This window comes from Thermobia domestica, chromosome 2 (assembly GCF_964235325.1).
Source record: "Thermobia domestica chromosome 2, izTheDome1.hap1.1, whole genome shotgun sequence".
Classification (NCBI taxonomy): domain Eukaryota; kingdom Metazoa; phylum Arthropoda; class Insecta; order Zygentoma; family Lepismatidae; genus Thermobia; species Thermobia domestica.
Window position 1 is genome coordinate 374,325,577 of NC_137455.1, and position 19,905 is coordinate 374,345,481.

General features: G+C 37.8%; 1 protein-coding gene across 1 annotated transcript; it reads left to right on the plus strand.

Annotated features, from left to right (window-relative positions):
* The first annotated feature begins 14,708 nt into the window (after positions 1-14,708).
* On the plus strand, positions 14,709-15,635 carry LOC145679625 (uncharacterized). Its single transcript, XM_081750201.1, has one exon. It carries the CDS (start codon positions 14,709-14,711, stop codon positions 15,633-15,635), a length of 927 nt encoding a protein of 308 aa, XP_081606327.1.
* The last annotated feature ends 4,270 nt before the right edge of the window (positions 15,636-19,905 follow it).

Consider the following 19,905-nt stretch of genomic DNA (forward strand, 5'->3'; position numbering starts at 1 on the left):
TAGCTCCTTCGTATCACAGCTGTGGTTAGTTTTGTTTTGTGTTAGGATGAAAGAGAGAAATGCAACTTTTGCTTCGAGATGAAGTTATATATATTATTAAGATGAGCGGTGATAAGCGAGGTTTAACAAAGAGTGCCTTTCGGATGCACAATTTAACGGGTAGTTGCAGTCCGTGTTGAGAATCGAACCAAAGCTATGTAAGACATGTTAATATTGAGCTCTTTTGTGGTAAAAGTGAACTTCAGAAACACACAAAAGACTTGAAACATCAAGCTAATGTAAAGCAATTGAAAAATAGCCTACCTATCGCTGCATCTTTTCTGTGGCTAGAAACATGCAGTGTGTAGCAACAAGAATCGTGTTAAGGACTTTTTTTTTCGAACATAACATTCCCTTCCACACTATAAAAGCCAATATAATGTTTGTTAAATGAAAGTGCACATAATATTTTTAAATTTTGTTTGTGATCCTATCATGCATAATTATAAATAATGCCTTTCATACTACGAGAATGAGTTCAACTATACGTCATGGCCCCTCTAAAGCGGGGCCGCGGTGGCTCAGTGGTAGATCATTCACCTCTGGTGCTTGGGGACCCTGGTTCGATCCCAGCTCGTACCAAGTGAACTTTGTGGTGGACAAACACCGTGTGCGTGGGTTTCCTCGGGGTTCTTCCGTTCCTCCCACTTTCTTCATTCCACGATTTCACTAATTTCTCAACCATGGGACGTAAAACTCAAAGATTTCACTTCATTTTTTCCCTCGAAAGCGATATCTTTCAAAATTATTTATTGTTAGATATTGTAAATTTACGGTATCTATTTTAGTGGACGGGAAATTTTGCATCTAATCGGATAATTTCATGGCTTCTAACAGGAATTCGCAGTTACGAAATTTGCATCACTGTCTTTTGAAAGGATGCCTAGAAAAAATACTACTAGAAAATAACTGAAAACACAAAATGGATTTGATAGCCAAATTCACGTCATCTTGGTGCGTCATCATTTTTCTTTAAATATTTGTATTTAGTATTAGATTAGAGATTAGTGTCCCTTTCAGCATCAAGGCTATATGAGACGTGAACTTACAAATTAACGTGGGTTCAGAACCACAGGAGTTCCCATCGGAAATCGAACCTAGGTCTCCCGCACCAAAGACGCGTACGCTAATCATATGGACAAGGGTGTTCGATATTTAGTAATGTGTACATAAAGTTGTGAAATTGCGCTTGTATAATGGAATGCAATTCCTTCTACTGACATAAACCTGGCATAACAATACTTAGCTGGACAAAGTATCTTTAAAAAGAAAATGTCACTCTTTATGTTTCAGTTCCTGGTTCGACTGAAGGATGGAACAAATTGCAATGAGCGTTTTTGGATTCTACTTTGTGTAGTTGATTCATCATAAACTTGGTATTTGATACGGATATGAACTATTACACTTATTTGGTGTTTATTTCTAAATAATAAGTCCTAATACAATTTCATAAAGTTGTAATTCTTCTTTAGTTTGTATCACTTTACACAATGACAAATCCAAAAGGTGTGTTGTATCGGTGCAGTACCAGTTTTTCACGTTTTTCAAAATGTTCCAAAACCCGAAGAATAATCTTTAATTTCTGATATTTTAGTCGTCACAAATTACAATTTTATAATGAAGTCAATGTTTATAATTACTGGGCAGTTGGGCGTTTAAACTAATGACATCATAATAAAGTCAAAACCCTAATTTTGAGTTGAATTGATTCTGATTTTAACGTCCCGTTCAGCAGCGAGGCTATGTGAGACGTGGACCTACTGATTAACGTGGAATCCGAACCTCATGAACTCCCACCGGGAATCAAGCCCAGGTTTCCCAAGCCAAAGGCAAGTATGCTAACCGTTAGCCACGAAGGAGCTCCACCATAATTTTAGTGGGCGATAAGAAATATCTCGCCAGTGCTTTTACAATAAATAAAATTTTATAAGTATTAAAGAATAGTGGTAAGAGATTTTATAATAGCTCTTTTATTTATGAGATATGAATATTTTGAAAAAAAAAAAAGCAACTAAAGAATAGGTTGGCGGAACCACAAAAGACTCGTAAAATAAACTTTCTTATAAATACATACGCACCTTACTCACCTTTTATAATTGCTATGCTTACGTTCTCCATAAAAACAGAAATTCTCTTTTAGTGATATTTTACACAAGATCATGAAGTGGGTTCAAATTTAATTAAAGGCAAAATACAATACAATAATCCACAAATATTGCCTCAAGTTTGTTTAAAGATTTCTAAACACTAGTGCGAAACCGGGCTCTGCCGTTGCGATCGATTTACAGGTCTTGAGACGAAAGTAAGAAGGGTCTTACGCACACAGTAAGTAAAAACAATTAATATGCCGGTAACTTTCCCCCAAATGGGTGTATCTTAAAACTAATCTCACCATTATTTTTCTAATTAAATTCTAGCCCGAAATTATGTATCATATTACCCTATTCCCATTTTGAAAACTTGACCTTAATTCAAAATGGTGGATTTCAAGATGGCTGCCATCAAGGTCATATCTACCATACGACTTCCCCCCAGGACTTATATGTATCCACATGGTTTTTCTTCACTTTCCTTCATTAACGCTCCGTTTACAAAGGGTAGTAAGGGACTTCTGTAGTAATCTCTAATAACCACATCACAACTCTTAAAAGTTATTAAAAAAATAGAAAACATGCACCATGGCAAAAATTTGTCATCACAAGTAATGATGCATACATGCCTTCTATCAGCAAAAAAAGTTTCATTGAAATTGGAACCGGACATTTGAGTGATGTCCCTTGTGGGATGTGATTGAACGTGACGTCAGAACACATCGCCCCCCTTTCCGGAATTAACGGGAATTAGGTGACTGAGTGAGCACATGTGGTGCCAGCTCTCTCCAGCGATCTATCAAGGATCATTGCGTGTATGCCAAGACGTGTCGCCGTTTTTATCCATGCCAAAAGTCGACATACTGACAATTAGGTAGGTAGTCATGATGGTCTGGCTGATGTGTGCGTATATTTTAACTCGTACATTTTGTCTCGACTCGAATTTCGAGACGTCTCGACTCGAATTCGAGTCGAGTCGAGACAGAGACTGTCGAGTCGAGACACGAGTCGAGACAGAAACATATTTTCGAGTCGAGACACGAGTCGAGACAACATTTTCTCGAGACTAGTCGAGACAGACTTAAATCTCGACTCGACTCGACTCGAATGCATCCCTAAGTGTATGGTGACCATGCTCTAGCTGAGCGAACGTGTCAGAAGTGGTTTGCACGGTTTAGAAGTGGTGATTTCGGCTTGGCAGACCAAGAGCGAGCTGGACAGCCAAAAAAATTTCAAGACGAAGAATTGACAGCATTGCTCGAGCAGGATTCATGTCAAACGCAGGAACAACTTGCAGCAGCATTAGGCGTTGATCAAACAACAGTCTCCAAACGCTTGAAAGCCATGGGAATGATTCAAAAGATGTCACATTGGGTTCCACATGAATTGAAAGACAGAGACGTTGAAAGACGAAAAACCATTTGCGAATTGCTGCTTCAACGACAGAGCAGAAAGGGGTTTCTGCATCGAATTATTACGGGTGATGAGAAGTGGATCCATTACGAGAACCCTAAACGAAAAAAGGCCTGGGTGAAACCAGGTGAACCAGGTCCATCACAACCAAAACGAGATATTCACTGTGCAAAGGTTATGCTGTGCATATGGTGGGATATGAAAGGTGTGGTGTACTATGAGCTGCTGCAACCGGGTGAAACTATGAATGGAGAACGTTATCGACGACAATTAATGCGTTTGAAGCAAGCTCTGGCCAGAACACGACCAGAATGGGAGAACAGACATGATAAACTTATTGTTCAACATGATAACGCTCGCCCACATGTCGCAAAACCGGTCAAAACCTATTTAGAAAATGTCGGATGGGAAGTTTTACCGCACCCGCCGTATTCACCAGACGTTGCTCCTTCGGACTACTACTTGTTCGATTGCATGAACAACGATTTGATTGGACAGCGGTTTACTTCTTCAGAAGATATCGAAACATGGGTCTCTGACTGGATCGCTTCCAAGGATGAGGACTTCTTTCGCCACGGAATCCGTACATTGCCTGACAGATGGGCGAAAGTGGTGACTAGCGATGGACAATATTTTTCTTAAGGTATTTATGTATTTTGTGTTTGTACTACAGCTTCAATGTGTGCGTACCAACTGCACGAATTAATTCCTAGACCAAATACATAAATAAATTAATGTTCTTTTCCAACAGAACAATAATTGCCAATTGTTAATAGCAACGAGAGCACGATTTCTCAGTGGTAGAGCGCTTTATCTCTCGTGCATGGGGTCCCTAGTTCGATCTCCGGGAAGTAAGTTTGTGGTGGTGAACGTCGTTTCTGTGGGTTTTCTCGGGGGTAAACCCATTTCTTTCCACATTCTCATTCCAAAAATTCTTCCATCATCATTCACATACCTTACATTCTTTTTTGAAAACTATTCATTACAATTTATGCTCAAACATGTTATTTTCATCAGCTTGATATCATCCAACAACTAATATATGTATCAAATTCGGGCGTAATTTCAGTTACACAGAAATTAAAACTTAAAGAGTTATAATTTTGGACTATATCCATTAAGGTAACTATAGAGTATTTTGCTCAGCAAGGGAGCAGGTGAGGCATGGCCCCTTACATTTGAAAATTGCAAGGACCTTTCAGTACATTATCTTCTGAGACCCCCCTTTCTCGCCCTCATTTTCATTCTTTCAGGATCTTTAGTTTTCTCTACTTGTCTCCTTCACATCTGTGATCTTTCACTTCAGATTCCTTCTAGATTGGTACGTACCATTCATTGACTTTTGTATGCCCATTCTCCCCTCATTACTTTTCAAAACACAAACTTTAAATGTTTTAACTCGACACTATCATGTAATAAAGATCGGTGAAAATTTATTACATTAGAAATCTATTTTAAATTATATAATATTTTCTATGTTCTATTGCAACTAAATACGTACCTAAAAAGACTATTCTAATTATCAAAACTCATGATATTCTATTATAGTATTATACACAATTTACTCGTGTAATTCTAAACAAAAGCGAGCATATTCGTAAACGTAACTAGCTCGTTCTCAGTTTAATCTTACGTTTTATAGTAAATCAAATATATTTACATGCAAATAATAATTTAATATTGTAATTTGTTAATGATTTGCTATAGATTAATATTTATTCATTTTTATATTTAAATTAGTATAAATTTTAAAATCCTTTAATTTTAAATGTTATAATAAATCGCTGTTGTTTACTGGTGTTGCAGCTTAATTACTTATAAGCCTTTGCTAGCAATGAAACACAAACACATGGACTTTTTTTTTAATTCTCAATACTTTTTGGATCAAAAAGATCCAATACAGGTTATACTTATTTCAATCAAAAAATTCTTGTACGCTTTATATCTGGAGAACTACATACGGTGTAGCCAAACCCAAATTATCTCCTTAGCTCAATATGATGTGCATATTTCGTACAAAATACGAAAACTCGATTTAGGGCCGTTCAAAAATTTTGTGGTCCCTGATCCAAAAATTAATTATTGGCCATGATCACAATCTTTTGATGCATTTTTTGATCACTCCCAAAATTCTTGGCCAAGACCGCAATCTTTTGATCCATTTTTTTTAGAGTTCCTAAAATTCTTGTTTAACTAAAAATCGAACAGTGGTATCTAAACACTTGCCCAATCGGAAAAATATAACTGTCTTCCCCTAAGACTCAATAATGAAAACTTGTAAATAGACAGAAGAAGAACAGTGCAACGATACGGGAAGAGAGCACTGTGCTCTCTTCCGGTCCGGTGATGAACGAAGCGGGAGAACCCCGAGAAAACCCAAGAGCACAGTGTTTGTTCACCACAAAGTACACACGGCGCGAGCTGGGATCGAACCAGGGACCCCAAGCACCGGAGGTGAACGCTCTACCACTGAGTCACCGCGCCCCATAGCCTCCTTGGTAGTTCCACCTATGGTGAAGGAATGGGTTGACCCTTAAATACCCCACTGATATACTATGTAATGTATTTCTATATATACATATCGGTATACACTCAGCGACGTCAAACTTTCTCATAAAACGAACACATGTCTGCTCCATCTTTACAAGTTCCGGTTGAATTGGTTTGTGTCTGCCATGTTAGGATACCAAACTTTTCTTCCTTCGCTTGGAGTTTTGCTGCTTTCACTCCCATCATTCCATTCGTTTCTGCTTCAGCGATTCACTGGACGACACACCGTTCGACGGGAAGGTGATGATAGCCCGGTTTTAAGAGACAGCTTTCAAGATGCGTTCAGGCACACCCTGTCAGGCGTAGCTGAGCTTCAACTCTCGTATCTGCGTAGAAATCTTACCAATCAATTGGCCATTCGTAAAAAGAGAGAAAAAAACCTTCATCAGAGAAAGAAATAGTTGTTTAAAAAAAAACACTACAAAATTTTATCCTTTTTAAGTTAGAAAAGTCATCTTGTAGTTGCAGCAAAATCCCTTTCATTGACAACCCGCCAAACTGATTACCCCCCTTCGTCCACCCCCACCCTAACTTTGCAGTTCAATACCCAACCATCATTCTACATGTTGAGTTTGTGTACCAACGTAATCCAGGCTGTCAATCATGGTTGCATTTAACTCCATCTAACGGCTAAATCAGTAAACTCGCTTCATTACGGATACACGTTAACCCCATACTCTCTCACTAAATTCACATGTCAAATTCATCTTGTTAGCAACATCACTTCTCACTCCCCCCTACTCCCGTCATGCTCCATAACCATATTTTTTTTTGTTTGTTTCTGTTGTTAATATGTTTCTATTCCTACTTTTTAAAACATATTTTTTTTGGGTATTATTTACGATCAATTGCATTTTGCTTTTCTCGACGTGATAATGCAAGTTCACATGAACCATAAATAATTTTTGCTTTTATTTGAAAACAAAAAAAGTAAAAAAAAAAAAATACAACTGCAGAAATACATGTACGAGAGGACGCATTCAATATACATGTTCTATTTTTGCTGTCAATCCCTATTAACTGATGAAAAGTTATAAAAAGGCAAAAATGATTGAGTTTAGCTTAAAATATTATTTTGACTCCTAAAATCACTGAAATAAAACTGAATCTATAAATTGCTTTATTTTATAACATACAGGGTGATTCTTAAATAAGTGTTATCTTTTCAGTTTAAAGTTGCACGATTATGTTCTAAGGCTAAGGGAGACGGTGATAATGAGATGAATCAGGGGCGTGCCCATGGAGGTTCCACCGGGTTTGGAGCTGGCCCGTATCTAGGGGGGCCCTAAATTTTTGCTCGCCCCCTAAAATTTTTACAGTAGGCTTGCAAAAGAACTATAAAATGGTGATGAACTATCATATGGTTGGATCAGCCCCCCCCCCTAACTTCAGCCGGGCCCCCCTACATTTTAGGGCTTGCTACGGGCCTGGTTTGGAGCCTCCAAAAAACTTCTTTACTTAACATACATTTGTGCACTTTCTCAATAAAACTGTACTTGTCTAACAAGGAAATTATTGATTTAGCATGAAATTTTGATCTCTACTTTTTTTTTATAGAAAGAATCTAATTCTATAATTTTTTTCTGAAAATATCGGTGGAAATATTTTACAATTTTTTATCGTCTTTTCGGGTGCAGAGCAATACTCGTTCAATACTATGTAGACGCAGTGCGGCTTTTAGTATTGGACCCTCCCCCCAAGCCCGGACCCCCCTGCCAACAAAAATTTCTGGGTGAGCGGCTGAGATGAATAATAATGATTTAATGAAGTCAAGTGTGAGGAAACAGGAGAAACCAGAGAAAGCATAAACACACATACAGTGTTTATCTACCAGATAATCATTTGACGGGAAGTTGGAATCGAACCAGGGATCTTAAGTGACTGTAGTCTACATATAATTGGATATGGAGAAGAAACCGTTTTGTTAAACATGAATTACTAATTAGCCGAGTACTGCAGTAAATAATTAGACCCTATTGTAAAGCTTAATCCAATAAAACATGGATACTTCTTTGTTCCTTCACATAATGCCAGCTGTCACCTGTAACTACGAAAGAGCTAAACGGTGTGACAAACATCTTGGCATTTGAAGGCGGCGCTCTAAGTTCCCTTTAAATGCTGCTAGCAAATGAGAGGCCAGCGGTATTGCCACGTTTATTTTGTACACATCCACGTCTGTCTCCTGTCACCTGATCGCGCTGTAGTTTGTTTGCTGAGCAATAGCTACACCCCTTTACTACTTGGCAATGTCGCGCCAGAGCTTGCGTTTTATTCGTTTAGCTGAAATGCCAAGATATTTGTCACAGGCTTTAGGTACGTACAGCAAGAAAACGTATACAACAAATGACCATCAATAGGAAGAACCTCTTGGGGGTCACGGTGGCTCAGTGGCAGAGCGCTCACCTCTGGTGCGTGGGGTTTCTGGTATAATCTAAGACCAAGTAGGTTTGTGTCAGGGGCGGATCCAGGACCGACTTCTGGGGGGCCGTGGGTTGTCATACTGCTACTTTTAAGGGCTCCAAACTTTGGGATGGGTTTTATTTATATATATAAAATAAGAAAAGTTTCCTCTTCTGGGGGGATCCCTTGGGGGGGATGAGAAAAGTTTCCTCATGGATCCGCTCCTGGTTTGTGTGGATATCATTGTGTCCGTGGGTTTTCTCGGGATACTCCCGTTTCTTCCGTATCCTTATTCCACCAATACTTCCATCATTATTCACTTGCTTTAATCATCGTCTCCCTTAGCCTAAAGAACATAATCTTGGGACGTTAAACTGATTTTTTCATTTCACGAAGAACTTCTTCGTTGCTGTATGGTTAACACTCGCGCATTCTATTCTATCGTTGGTTCGATTCCCGGTGGCAGCTCATGTAATTTGGATTCTATTCTAGGCAGAAACTCTGCCCCATTTCCTCTGTCTATGTATTGATTTTTCTCATGTATTACCACGACAGATATCCTCAACTATGAATTGGTGCCACCAGGATGTTTTTCACGCGGTTACCCTCTTCCAAATACAATATTTCATGTTGATAATAATTAGTGGAAGATAACATTTTGTTTTATAACATAACGGTAATGTCAGTTCACAGTTCGTTATGTACTAAAGAATTACTGAAACGTACCGGTAATTCACTAATTAGCAGTTCAAAATGTCATAACACAGAATACGATATATGCGCATTTATGTATTTTTCGAAAATATTTTAACATTTACCTTCTTATTTTTTTACAAAATATCTTTTACAAAATTTCTTTTAAACGAATATACACTCCTTCACAATGGCGTATCCTTTATTTTCTATACTGGGGAAAAAATGTAGATGGCGTACTTAAAAAAGGCAGGTTATATGCGTAATTCCTGTAGTTTTTGGACTTACCGCACAACAAACGTATAACTGAAAAGGCATATTTTATAATACTTTCTGTATAAGTGTTCCATCTGTACGTACTTTCCGTATGAAACAATATAGGTAGTCAGGATCTCGCATACAAATGGACATATATAACATATAGCTGAGTGATGTAACATAAGTATATGCATGTGATATGCGGAAAACTGTTAGATATCAGGCATCCTGCAAAGGCATGATATAACATCTAAGGGAAGAGAGGGAGATTATATATCGAAATGGAAGATGGTTTATATACCAATCAAAAGCACTAAGGACGCCTATTACGAAACTGTAATAAAAATTTTATGAATGCATATACTGTGCGAGTTATATGAATATACAGGGTGTCCAGAAAATCCGTTTCCACGCCTTGAAATCGCAAACGATGAGACACATGCCAAGACTGGAAAACACGTGTTTGATCATTTTAAAAGTACAACGTATCAAAGCAAAAATTGTTGTTCCAGGGCCACCCGAAGGGTCCCAGGCGGGGTCTAACTCAAAAATTACAAAAGTTAAGGGGGTCAAGTAGCACATCGTTCGAAACTTCTTGGAAAATGAAAGAAGACGAACAATTCTCGACTCTCCAAAAATTACCCTGTGCAAACCGGCGGCCGGTCAAAATGTCAGCTAAAACATCATTGTACAGTCTATGGCCACCTCAAAAAAACTGATACGGTAAGACAGATGTCAAGAAAGAAAAAAACATGTGTGTAATCTTTTCAAAACTATATAATGATTGAAAGTAAAAATATTTGTCCCAGGGTCCTTTACAAGGTCCCAGACGGGGTCTGACTCAAAATTTTCAAATGACAAGGAAGGTCAAATAAAGCTGTTGGGAAATGAAAGAAGACGGAACAAGTCTCGATCCTCTCAAATTACCCTGTGTAAAATGGCGGCCTATCAAAATGTACATCTTCATTTCGATTCTCCGAGTACATTCACTTTCCATTTTGTAATCGGCACTTGTTGCCATTCTGAGACATTTGCACGTATTCACTGACCCTAGTGCAAGAATTTTTTTTTTTGTTTGAATCTTTTATAATTGATAACCAGATAACGAGCATAAGTACCACTATTGTACAGTCATAAACATAAATAACTAAAGGTCTTTATTTCTTATGGCTCCAACCTCTACTTATTATTATATTCCCAAAATCATTAAACGATGAAAAGTTTAAAATTATTATACACTCATATACTTTGTAATGTCTCCTTGTAAAAGTTCTATTAAAGAACAAGGTTAACAACACAATCAAGATAAAAACTTTCAAAGTGATGGTATCAAGTATATTCAAGGTGATGGTGTCAAAACATATAAGATAAAAACTTTCAAGGTGTCTATTTTGAAAGAAATTGAAAAAACATATTTTCCAGCATAAACAGTGCCTTGCTAAAACCAAAATAGTTTTGTGATACTATAAAACCAGGCATTTTAAAACAATTCATTCATTCGACCTACGCCTGCTAATAGTGTGGTTTGGCATATTCAATCTGCATCCAGGATGAACCAACCAGGACTGACAGTCGTGAAGAAAGGCCTGAGTTTGTGAGTATATGCTCTGTGCTGTTGAACTTTTGCATGACATATTGTCGTGAAAGGAGGACTACGTAACATTAAAAACACACGAGAGTATCAGGGATTTCTCCTTGATAGACCCCAACCATTGTACTTCTTATATTTTATATCATGATATTGTAAATATTGTTTGTTTCTATATCGTTCAGGTGACGGTTTTAATAAATACCACAAATGTATGACACTTGTCCTTTTATTAGCATTCTAATTACTTAACGTGACAATTGATTGTTGCTATATTCAAATAACATAATTAGTATCATATTATGGCTCCCCGGCGGGGAATCGAACACCGGTCTCCCGCGTGACAGGCGGGGATACTAACTACTATACTACTGACATGAACGAACATCAAACTGCTCAAATGAAGGCGCTACTTTCTGAATATGCTTTTCTTTTTCAATGGCACTACAATGATTTTACAAAAATACCCACCTTTTCGGCCACGTTAGACTTAGAATTAGACGTTCCCTTTCAGTCCCCCCAATTCGTAATTCCACATAGACTTAGACCGCGAGCAAGAGAACTCGTCCTACGCCTCAGTAATCAAGGAGTGTTTGAACAATCAGATTCTCAGTACAGAAATAACATATTATTTGTTTTAAAACCAAATTCGAAAACTGAGCTAAGGGCCGTTTTTGATCTCACAAGTAAACCTTACGTTTGGGTGAATCGAGTTGCTGACTGAGACACATATGAGAAAGTAGTACTAAATGTGGTCAGTATTTCAGTGAAGTTGTAGGTGCGAAGCTCCAGGGGTTTAGGAGATACAGCTACCAGAACATCACATGGAACTACAGAATAGTCTTCATACAGTTGGAGGTAAAAGCTCTGTAAGACCTCTTGTAACGACAAAAGGTGAATAACAAATATATGTGTACATATTAGGACTAGGGGGAAGTCATATAGTAAGGGTACACCTGACGGCGGCCATCTTGAAATTCTCCATTTTGAATTAAGGTTAAGTTTTTAAAATAGGAATAGGGTCATGTGATACATGATTTAAGTCGCAAATTTAATCACAAGAACAATGGTGACGTTAATTTTGATTTATACACAATTTGTAAAAAGTTACAGGGAAATTAAATATTGTTGCAGCATATGTATTAGTCCTTTACCCCACCTTGTAAATTTTGTGTTAAGATAATAATTAAATAAAAAGCAGGTGGATAAATATTAGGTCTATGGTAGAGTTGCCTTGATGGCGGCCATGTTCGAATCCGCCATTTTGAATCAGACAAGTTTTAAACAAAACGCATAACAGTAACACCTTATTAATAGCAAATTTTACCATAAATCCAACGGTATAACAATTTTTGCTTTATCATTAACCAGCACAAAATTAAATGGGAATAGAGTAATGCAATAGATGACTTCGGGCTAGAAGTTAATCAGAAATACAATGGTGGCGTTACAATGTTAGTTGTTTGATGCTGTACTTGCACGTCATTCCGTTGTTTTTCTTGTATCCTGTTCACATCTATTTCTCGCTTGCTATTTAAAACTTTTGTCTGATTCAAAATGGCGGATTTGAACATGGCTGCCATCAGGGAACTCTTACCATAGACCTAATATTTATCCACCTGCTTTTTATTTAATTATTATCTTAACACAAAATTTACAAGGTGGGGTAAAGGACTAATACATATGCTGCAACAATATTTAATTTCCCTGTAACTTTTTACCAATTGCGTGTAAATCAAAATTAATGTCACCATTGTTCTTGTGATTAAATTTGCGACTTAAATCATGTATCACATGACCCTATTCCTATTTTAAAAACTTAACCTTAATTCAAAATGGAGGATTTCAAGATGGCCGCCGTCAGGTGTACCCTTACTATATGACTTCCCCCTAATCCTAATATGTACCCATATATTTGTTATTCACCTTTTGTCGTTACAAGAGGTCTTACAGAGCTTTAACCTCCAACTGTATGAAGACTATTCTGTAGTTCCATGTGATGTTCTGGTAGCTGTATCTCCTAAACCCCTGGAGCTTCGCACCTACAACTTCACTGAAATACTGACCACATTTAGTACTACTTTCTCATATGTGTCTCAGTCAGCAACTCGATTCACCCAAACGTAAGGTTTACTTGTCAGGGGCCTTAATTCCCGTTCCAGAACAATAGCTTCTCCTTTAGAAGATATACAGGACGTTCTAGAGTCTCTTTCTGACTCAGTTTGGTTCAACTCCTTTGATTTACACTCCAGTTTCTATCAATTAGACTTAGATTCCAAGGACAGACCGGCCACTGCGTTCTCCATTAAGGGTCTTTCTCTCCCCTTCAATCACCTTCAGTTGACATCTGTTCCTCAGGGTTTCAAAAATGGCTCCATTTTACTTCAACAAGCTCTTCAAACCATTTATAGTGACATCTTCCCCAACAATATTACATCATTCGTTGACGACATGTATGTCCACGCAGATTCGTTCGATCAGATGATGATTGTGCTTCGTGCCTTCTTTCAGCAAGCTGCCAAACATTCTCTGCTCTTTAACATTAAAAAATCAGTTTTCGGATCAAAAAGAATTAAATGTTTAGGCCATATTATTGACAATCACACTCTACAACCTGACCCTGATAAGATTTCAGCTTTAGCTCAGGCACCCAGACCGGCCACTCTCAAAAGTCTCAAAAGCTGGTTAGCCAGTGCAAATTTTTTCCGACGTTTTTTCAAAATTTTTTCCATCATTCTTGCACCCCTTTATCAGGCTCTGTCAAACAACCCTAAAAAGCTCATCTGAACTCCTGAGCGCGTTCAAGCGTTTGAAACAATGCAGAAACTTCTAATCTCACCCCCCGTACTTGCTCTATATTCCACCCGCAATACACGCCACATTCTCATGACAGACGCCGCATCAGAAGGCGTCGGGGCGGTGATATTACAGAAAGATCTCACAACTAACGTTGTGCAACCTATTTGCTATGTCTCTTCCAGACATCCCAAAACCGTTTCCCCCCTTCCAATCTTCCATCAAGAATTATATGCAGTGTACTTTTCTCTCCGAAAATTAGAAAAATATTTGTTAGGCCACCATTTCACCCTAGTTACTGACAATATTTCTCTTCTTGCTGTTCGGAAAACAATTGTTCCATCTCCAAAAATTTTGAGATGGTTAAACTACATTAATACATTTGACTTTACAATCAAACATGCAAAAAGCCATCAGAACCCCATAGCTGATTATCTTAGTAGGCATCCTGCTCCTCTTACGCAAGACACAATAGACATGGACAATGAGGTTGTGCCTGATTCTGTACTTCTAACTATCGATAACAACTTGGACCTATCTCGCCTACAGGGTGAAGATAAATTCTTCTCCAAAATTATCGAAACTCTCAACAAACGAGACGAGACAGATCCTTCATTCCAACGTCTCAACAAACAATACGTTTTCAGAAAGGCATACTTTACAAAAAACTGTACCGAGTACCTAACTCTCGATTACTGCTCTGCGTACCCGACAGTCTTAAACCAGCTTTATTCGATGAGTATCATGACTCAATGACTCACATAGGTTTTACCAAGATGTATTGGATGTTGCGATACAAGTATTTCTTTCCGCGCCTAAAATCATGGCTAGCTTAGAAACTTAAATCATGTAAAGGATGCGCCATCTTTAAACGCAATTACATGCCTAATAACCCAACAATTCAGTGTTTTCCTCAGTCAGGCCTATTTGAAACCTTTTCTTTGGACCTAGCAGGCAAGCTAATACCCAGCGATCCCGAAGGTTTCCAATACTTTTATACAGCTACGGACCACTGTACTGGATTCACCATTACTCATCCCATTACAACTCCAAACAGCGACAACTTCATCAATTTCATCACAAACCATATCATTCTTCCATATAATACTCCTTGCACAATCTACTTAGATCTTCAGAGTTCACACCGGTCTACAGTATCGTTAAACTTCCTTAAGTCTCTTAACATAACAGTTAAGTACGGCCTACCCTATCAACATCGTTCTCTTGGCACAGTCGAACAAAGATTAGGCTCCTTGCAAACGAGTCTCAAATTTCTTTGCCAAGACAACCAGAAAATTTGGCCTCGCTTCCTTGCGCATGCCACAGCGGCTCTGAATAAATCACCCTTAACTTCCATTGGTCTATCTCCTCATTTTCTCCTCTATGGCGTTCATCCCACTTTACCATTAGACAATTTGCTACACGTTCAACAAGAAACTTTGAATACTAATGATCGCCTACTTGCACTCAAAGAAATGAGGGACCTAGTTGAATTTCGAAAACACCAAGTTTTCACTGATCTGAAGAAGCGCATTAAGAAGGCCAAAAATCCAACACAGTTCTTCCCTGACAGTTTAGTTATGGTCTTAGATACCTCAACAAAACCTAACACTTGTAAGCCATTATCCCGTCTTTATAAGGGACCCTACAAAGTGATTTCGAATGTCTCAGCTGATGAGTATCTTTTAGATATTGATGGAAAACCAACGGTCATTGCTAAGACTCGTTTGAAACTGTACATCCCGCCTACAAACCCAGACCCCGAATTTGAGTATAAGTACAAGCGCTTTCTCAGTACCTCTAAATAGGATCCGACCACACATTACTTCAAAACCCAACTACCAATTACATTTCACGTTATGTTTTGATTATCTAATTTAACGTTCCTAGTGAAACATGATCCCTTTCTGTAGTACCACACTGGCAAAACTTTCGACTTTGTCTCTCGTTATGCCATAATTACAGTTACAGGTAGGCAACACACATTACAGACAATACTTCTCCAGTACGGCATTTTTTTTTCTTCCGGTAGTTCATTATTATTGCATATGCTTCGTCTCCTGTTTTTAGGCAACCCGCTGTACGTACACTGTTTCTCCCGTGTAACGACTCCTAGCTACGCTCATAACAAACTCTACGCTTTTCCTTCTCCCCATAAGCAATATACCGGCATCATTCATTACTTACATCATTATCTTTCCTAGACGCGTAAGGAAAGACTCTCCATCTCATTTCCTTCTTGCGTCCTTTTTTGGGAACGGCTGGCCCGACCCACATGATATCACTAAGGTCGCTAGGAGGAAATGCTTTCTCTCATCCCACACCCATACATGTCATATCCATATATTACAGTCAATATATCACAATTACGTGACAAAAAAAAAAACAGAAATTAGGCAATCTAATTACTAAATCAAACAATTTTTTGGTACTTACCTCGTACTCTGTCCTCCGCCATTTTCATTCCTCGTTCCACACACCTTAACAAACCCTCTCATTATGATGATAATAAAACACAAAACCACCACCACACATTCGCGAACGGTACACATTAATTACCATTGCCACTCGTGTCTTTTTTTCTCGCCACCCGTATACAAGCTCCTTTTGCTCACAACTGGCAACCTCACGCAGTTTCTGCCGAATCATTTGTCTTCCAGGTCAACTTATGGTACCTTGGCCAGGAATATACTACGTCTCAGTAATATATATATATATATATTTGTCCTACTTAAAGGCAAATTCACTCTTCATTTCTATACTTCTTCTACTGTAACGAAATCTTTCGCTATCAACGACCATACTAACGTCACACACCCCGGAATATCCGCATCTCCCTCAGATTGATCAGGTGCCTTCTTCATTTCAGTTCGCCATTATACATATTTTTACGTAATTCCTTTTGTTCTTTGTACGTTCCTTTTGCAATAGTATTACTCTTCTTCCTAATTTTCTCTTCTCCCTTTTCTTCTTTCTTTTAGTCCTTTTTTTAAACGTTTTCACAATGGTCTTTAACAAGTAATTCAGTGCCTCCTGTCATGTAATTTCTTTTCTGCACCCGGCCTTTTTTCACAAACGCACCTTGGCTACCCATCATCTTGCTACCCGTTTCCATGGATGATGCCTACCAGTCGCAGTTTTTTCTGGATGATGGATCTCACGACTTCCTGACCACAAACTGCTGTCCATTTTGTTTCAAGGATCACGCCTTCCATATAGCAGACTTCCAGGAGATAGCCCTTGACTCTCGACGTGCCGCACCACCACGATCAGGATTTCCCAGAGTTCCAGCCTTCCCGGATATACCATTGGGATCACGCTCGACATCTACACGGACCCAGCAGTTTTAGTGATTTTTTTTCTCTTGTGTGTTTACTAGTGCCTCCTTCCTCTAGTGTTTTTTTTTCTTTCTTTTGTGCACTAGCCCCATGGTTATAAAGGTCTTAAACGATGAAAAATTTTAAGGGATTCTATGTCACTGGTTCTCATGAACAGTTGACCATTGTACTTTATTAAAAGGGGGATTATTATATTCCCAAAATCATTAAACGATTAAAAGTTTAAAATTATTATACACTCATATACTTTGTAATGTCTCCTTGTAAAAGTTCTATTAAAGAACAAGGTTAACAACACAATCAAGATAAAAACTTTCAAAGTGATGGTATCAAGTATATTCAAGGTGATGGTGTCAAAACATATAAGATAAAAACTTTCAAGGTGTCTATTTTGAAAGAAATTGAAAAAACATATTTTCCAGCATAAACAGTGCCTTGCTAAAACCAAAATAGTTTTGTGATACTATAAAACCAGGCATTTTAAAACAATTCATTCATTCGACCTACGCCTGCTAATAGTGTGGTTTGGCATATTCAATCTGCATCCAGGATGAACCAACCAGGACTGACAGTCGTGAAGAAAGGCCTGAGTTTGTGAGTATATGCTCTGTGCTGTTGAACTTTTGCATGACATATTGTCGTGAAAGGAGGACTACGTAACATTAAAAACACACGAGAGTATCAGGGATTTCTCCTTGATAGACCCCAACCATTGTACTTCTTATATTTTATATCATGATATTGTAAATATTGTTTGTTTCTATATCGTTAAGGTGACGGTTTTAATAAATACCACAAATGTATGACACTTGTCCTTTTATTAGCATTCTAATTACTTAACGTGACAATTGATTGTTGCTATATTAAAATAAATTAATTAGTATCATATTATTTGAATATAGCAACAAACAATTGTCACGTTAAGTAATCAGAATGCTAATAAAAGGATATGTCATAATATGTCATATATTTGTGGTATTTATTAAAACCGTCACCTTAACGATATAGAAACAAACAATATTTACAATATCATGATATAAAATATAAGAAGTACAATGGTTGGGGTCTATCAAGGAGAAATCCCTGATACTCTCGTGTGTTTTTAATGTTACGTAGTCCTCCTTTCACGACAATATGTCATGCAAAAGTTCAACAGCACAGAGCATATACTCACAAACTCAGGCCTTTCTTCACGACTGTCAGTCCTGGTTGGTTCATCCTGGATGCAGATTGAATATGCCAAACCACACTATTAGCAGGCGTAGGTCGAATGAATGAATTGTTTTAAAATGCCTGGTTTTATAGTATCACAAAACTATTTTGGTTTTAGCAAGGCACTGTTTATGCTGGAAAATATGTTTTTTCAATTTCTTTCAAAATAGACACCTTGAAAGTTTTTATCTTATATGTTTTGACACCATCACCTTGAATATACTTGATACCATCACTTTGAAAGTTTTTATCTTGATTGTGTTGTTAACCTTGTTCTTTAATAGAACTTTTACAAGGAGACATTACAAAGTATATGAGTGTATAATAATTTTAAACTTTTCATCGTTTAATGATTTTGGGAATATAATAATCCCCCTTTTAATAAAGTACAATGGTCAACTGTTCATGAGAACCAGCGACATAGAATCCCTTAAAATTTTTCATCGTTTAATGATTTTGGGAATATAATATTATTTATGTTCGTGGTTGTACATTATATGTTAACTAGTCAGTTCTATACTCAAAGGTGTCAAATGTTGTCGTTTCTTTTCTTAATTTCTTAATTTGCTTTAATTTTATTATATTTTTTATTTATTTAGACATTACTGGGCTCAAAGAGCAAAATCTCACAGTAGGGGCATTTCCTTTCTTTCCGTTGAATACAAGAATTAAAGTGAAAACCCGGATACAGAAACAATAACTAAAATACAAGATGTTTGCACAGTATTATCGTAGAGCGTTCATACTTGTTCCATCTGCTTTCATTTAATAACAGCTTTAAACAATGTGCTACTTGACCCCCTTGCCATATGAAAATTTTGAGTATGACCCCGTCTGGGACATTGTGAAGGACACTGAGACGAATGTTTTTACTTTCAATCATTGTACTCTTGAAATGATGGCACACGTGTTTTCCTGTTTTGACATCTGTCTCACCGTTTCAGTTTTTTTTGGGGGGGGGGGGAGGGGGAGGTGGCCATAGACTTTACAATGACGTTTTTGCTGACATTTTAACCGGCCGCCATTTGGCACAGGGTAATTTTAGAGTGTTTAGACTTGTTCCGTCTTCTTTCATTTCCTAAGAGGTTTCGAACGATATGCGACTTGACCCCCTTCCTTTTGTAATTTTTGGGTTGAACCCCGCCCGGGACCCTGCGGGTGGCCCTGCGACAACAATTTTTGTTTTAATACATTGTACTTTTAAAATGATCACAAACTTGTTTTCCAGTTTTGGCATCTGTCTCATTGTTTGCGATTTCAATTGGTGAAAACGGATTTTCTGGACACCCTATATGTTAATATAACTCGAAAATTTTTATTACAAATTCGTAATAGGCGTCATTAGTGTATAAATCATCTTCGATATATAATCTCCCTCTCTTCCCTTGTAAGGGCAGTGCGTATGCAGCATATGGATAACGTATGTTCCATACTAATTTCTGTAGTAAGCAAGAGGATTCCTTATGTCTGTACAATATACCGCTGTCCGGAGAATGGATTTTTCTCAGTGTATGTATAAAGCATAGAT

Excerpts from the sequence above, each read along its gene's own strand:
- LOC145679625 (XM_081750201.1), top strand. The coding sequence starts at position 14,709 with ATGCCTAATAACCCAACAATTCAGTGTTTTCCTCAGTCAGGCCTATTT.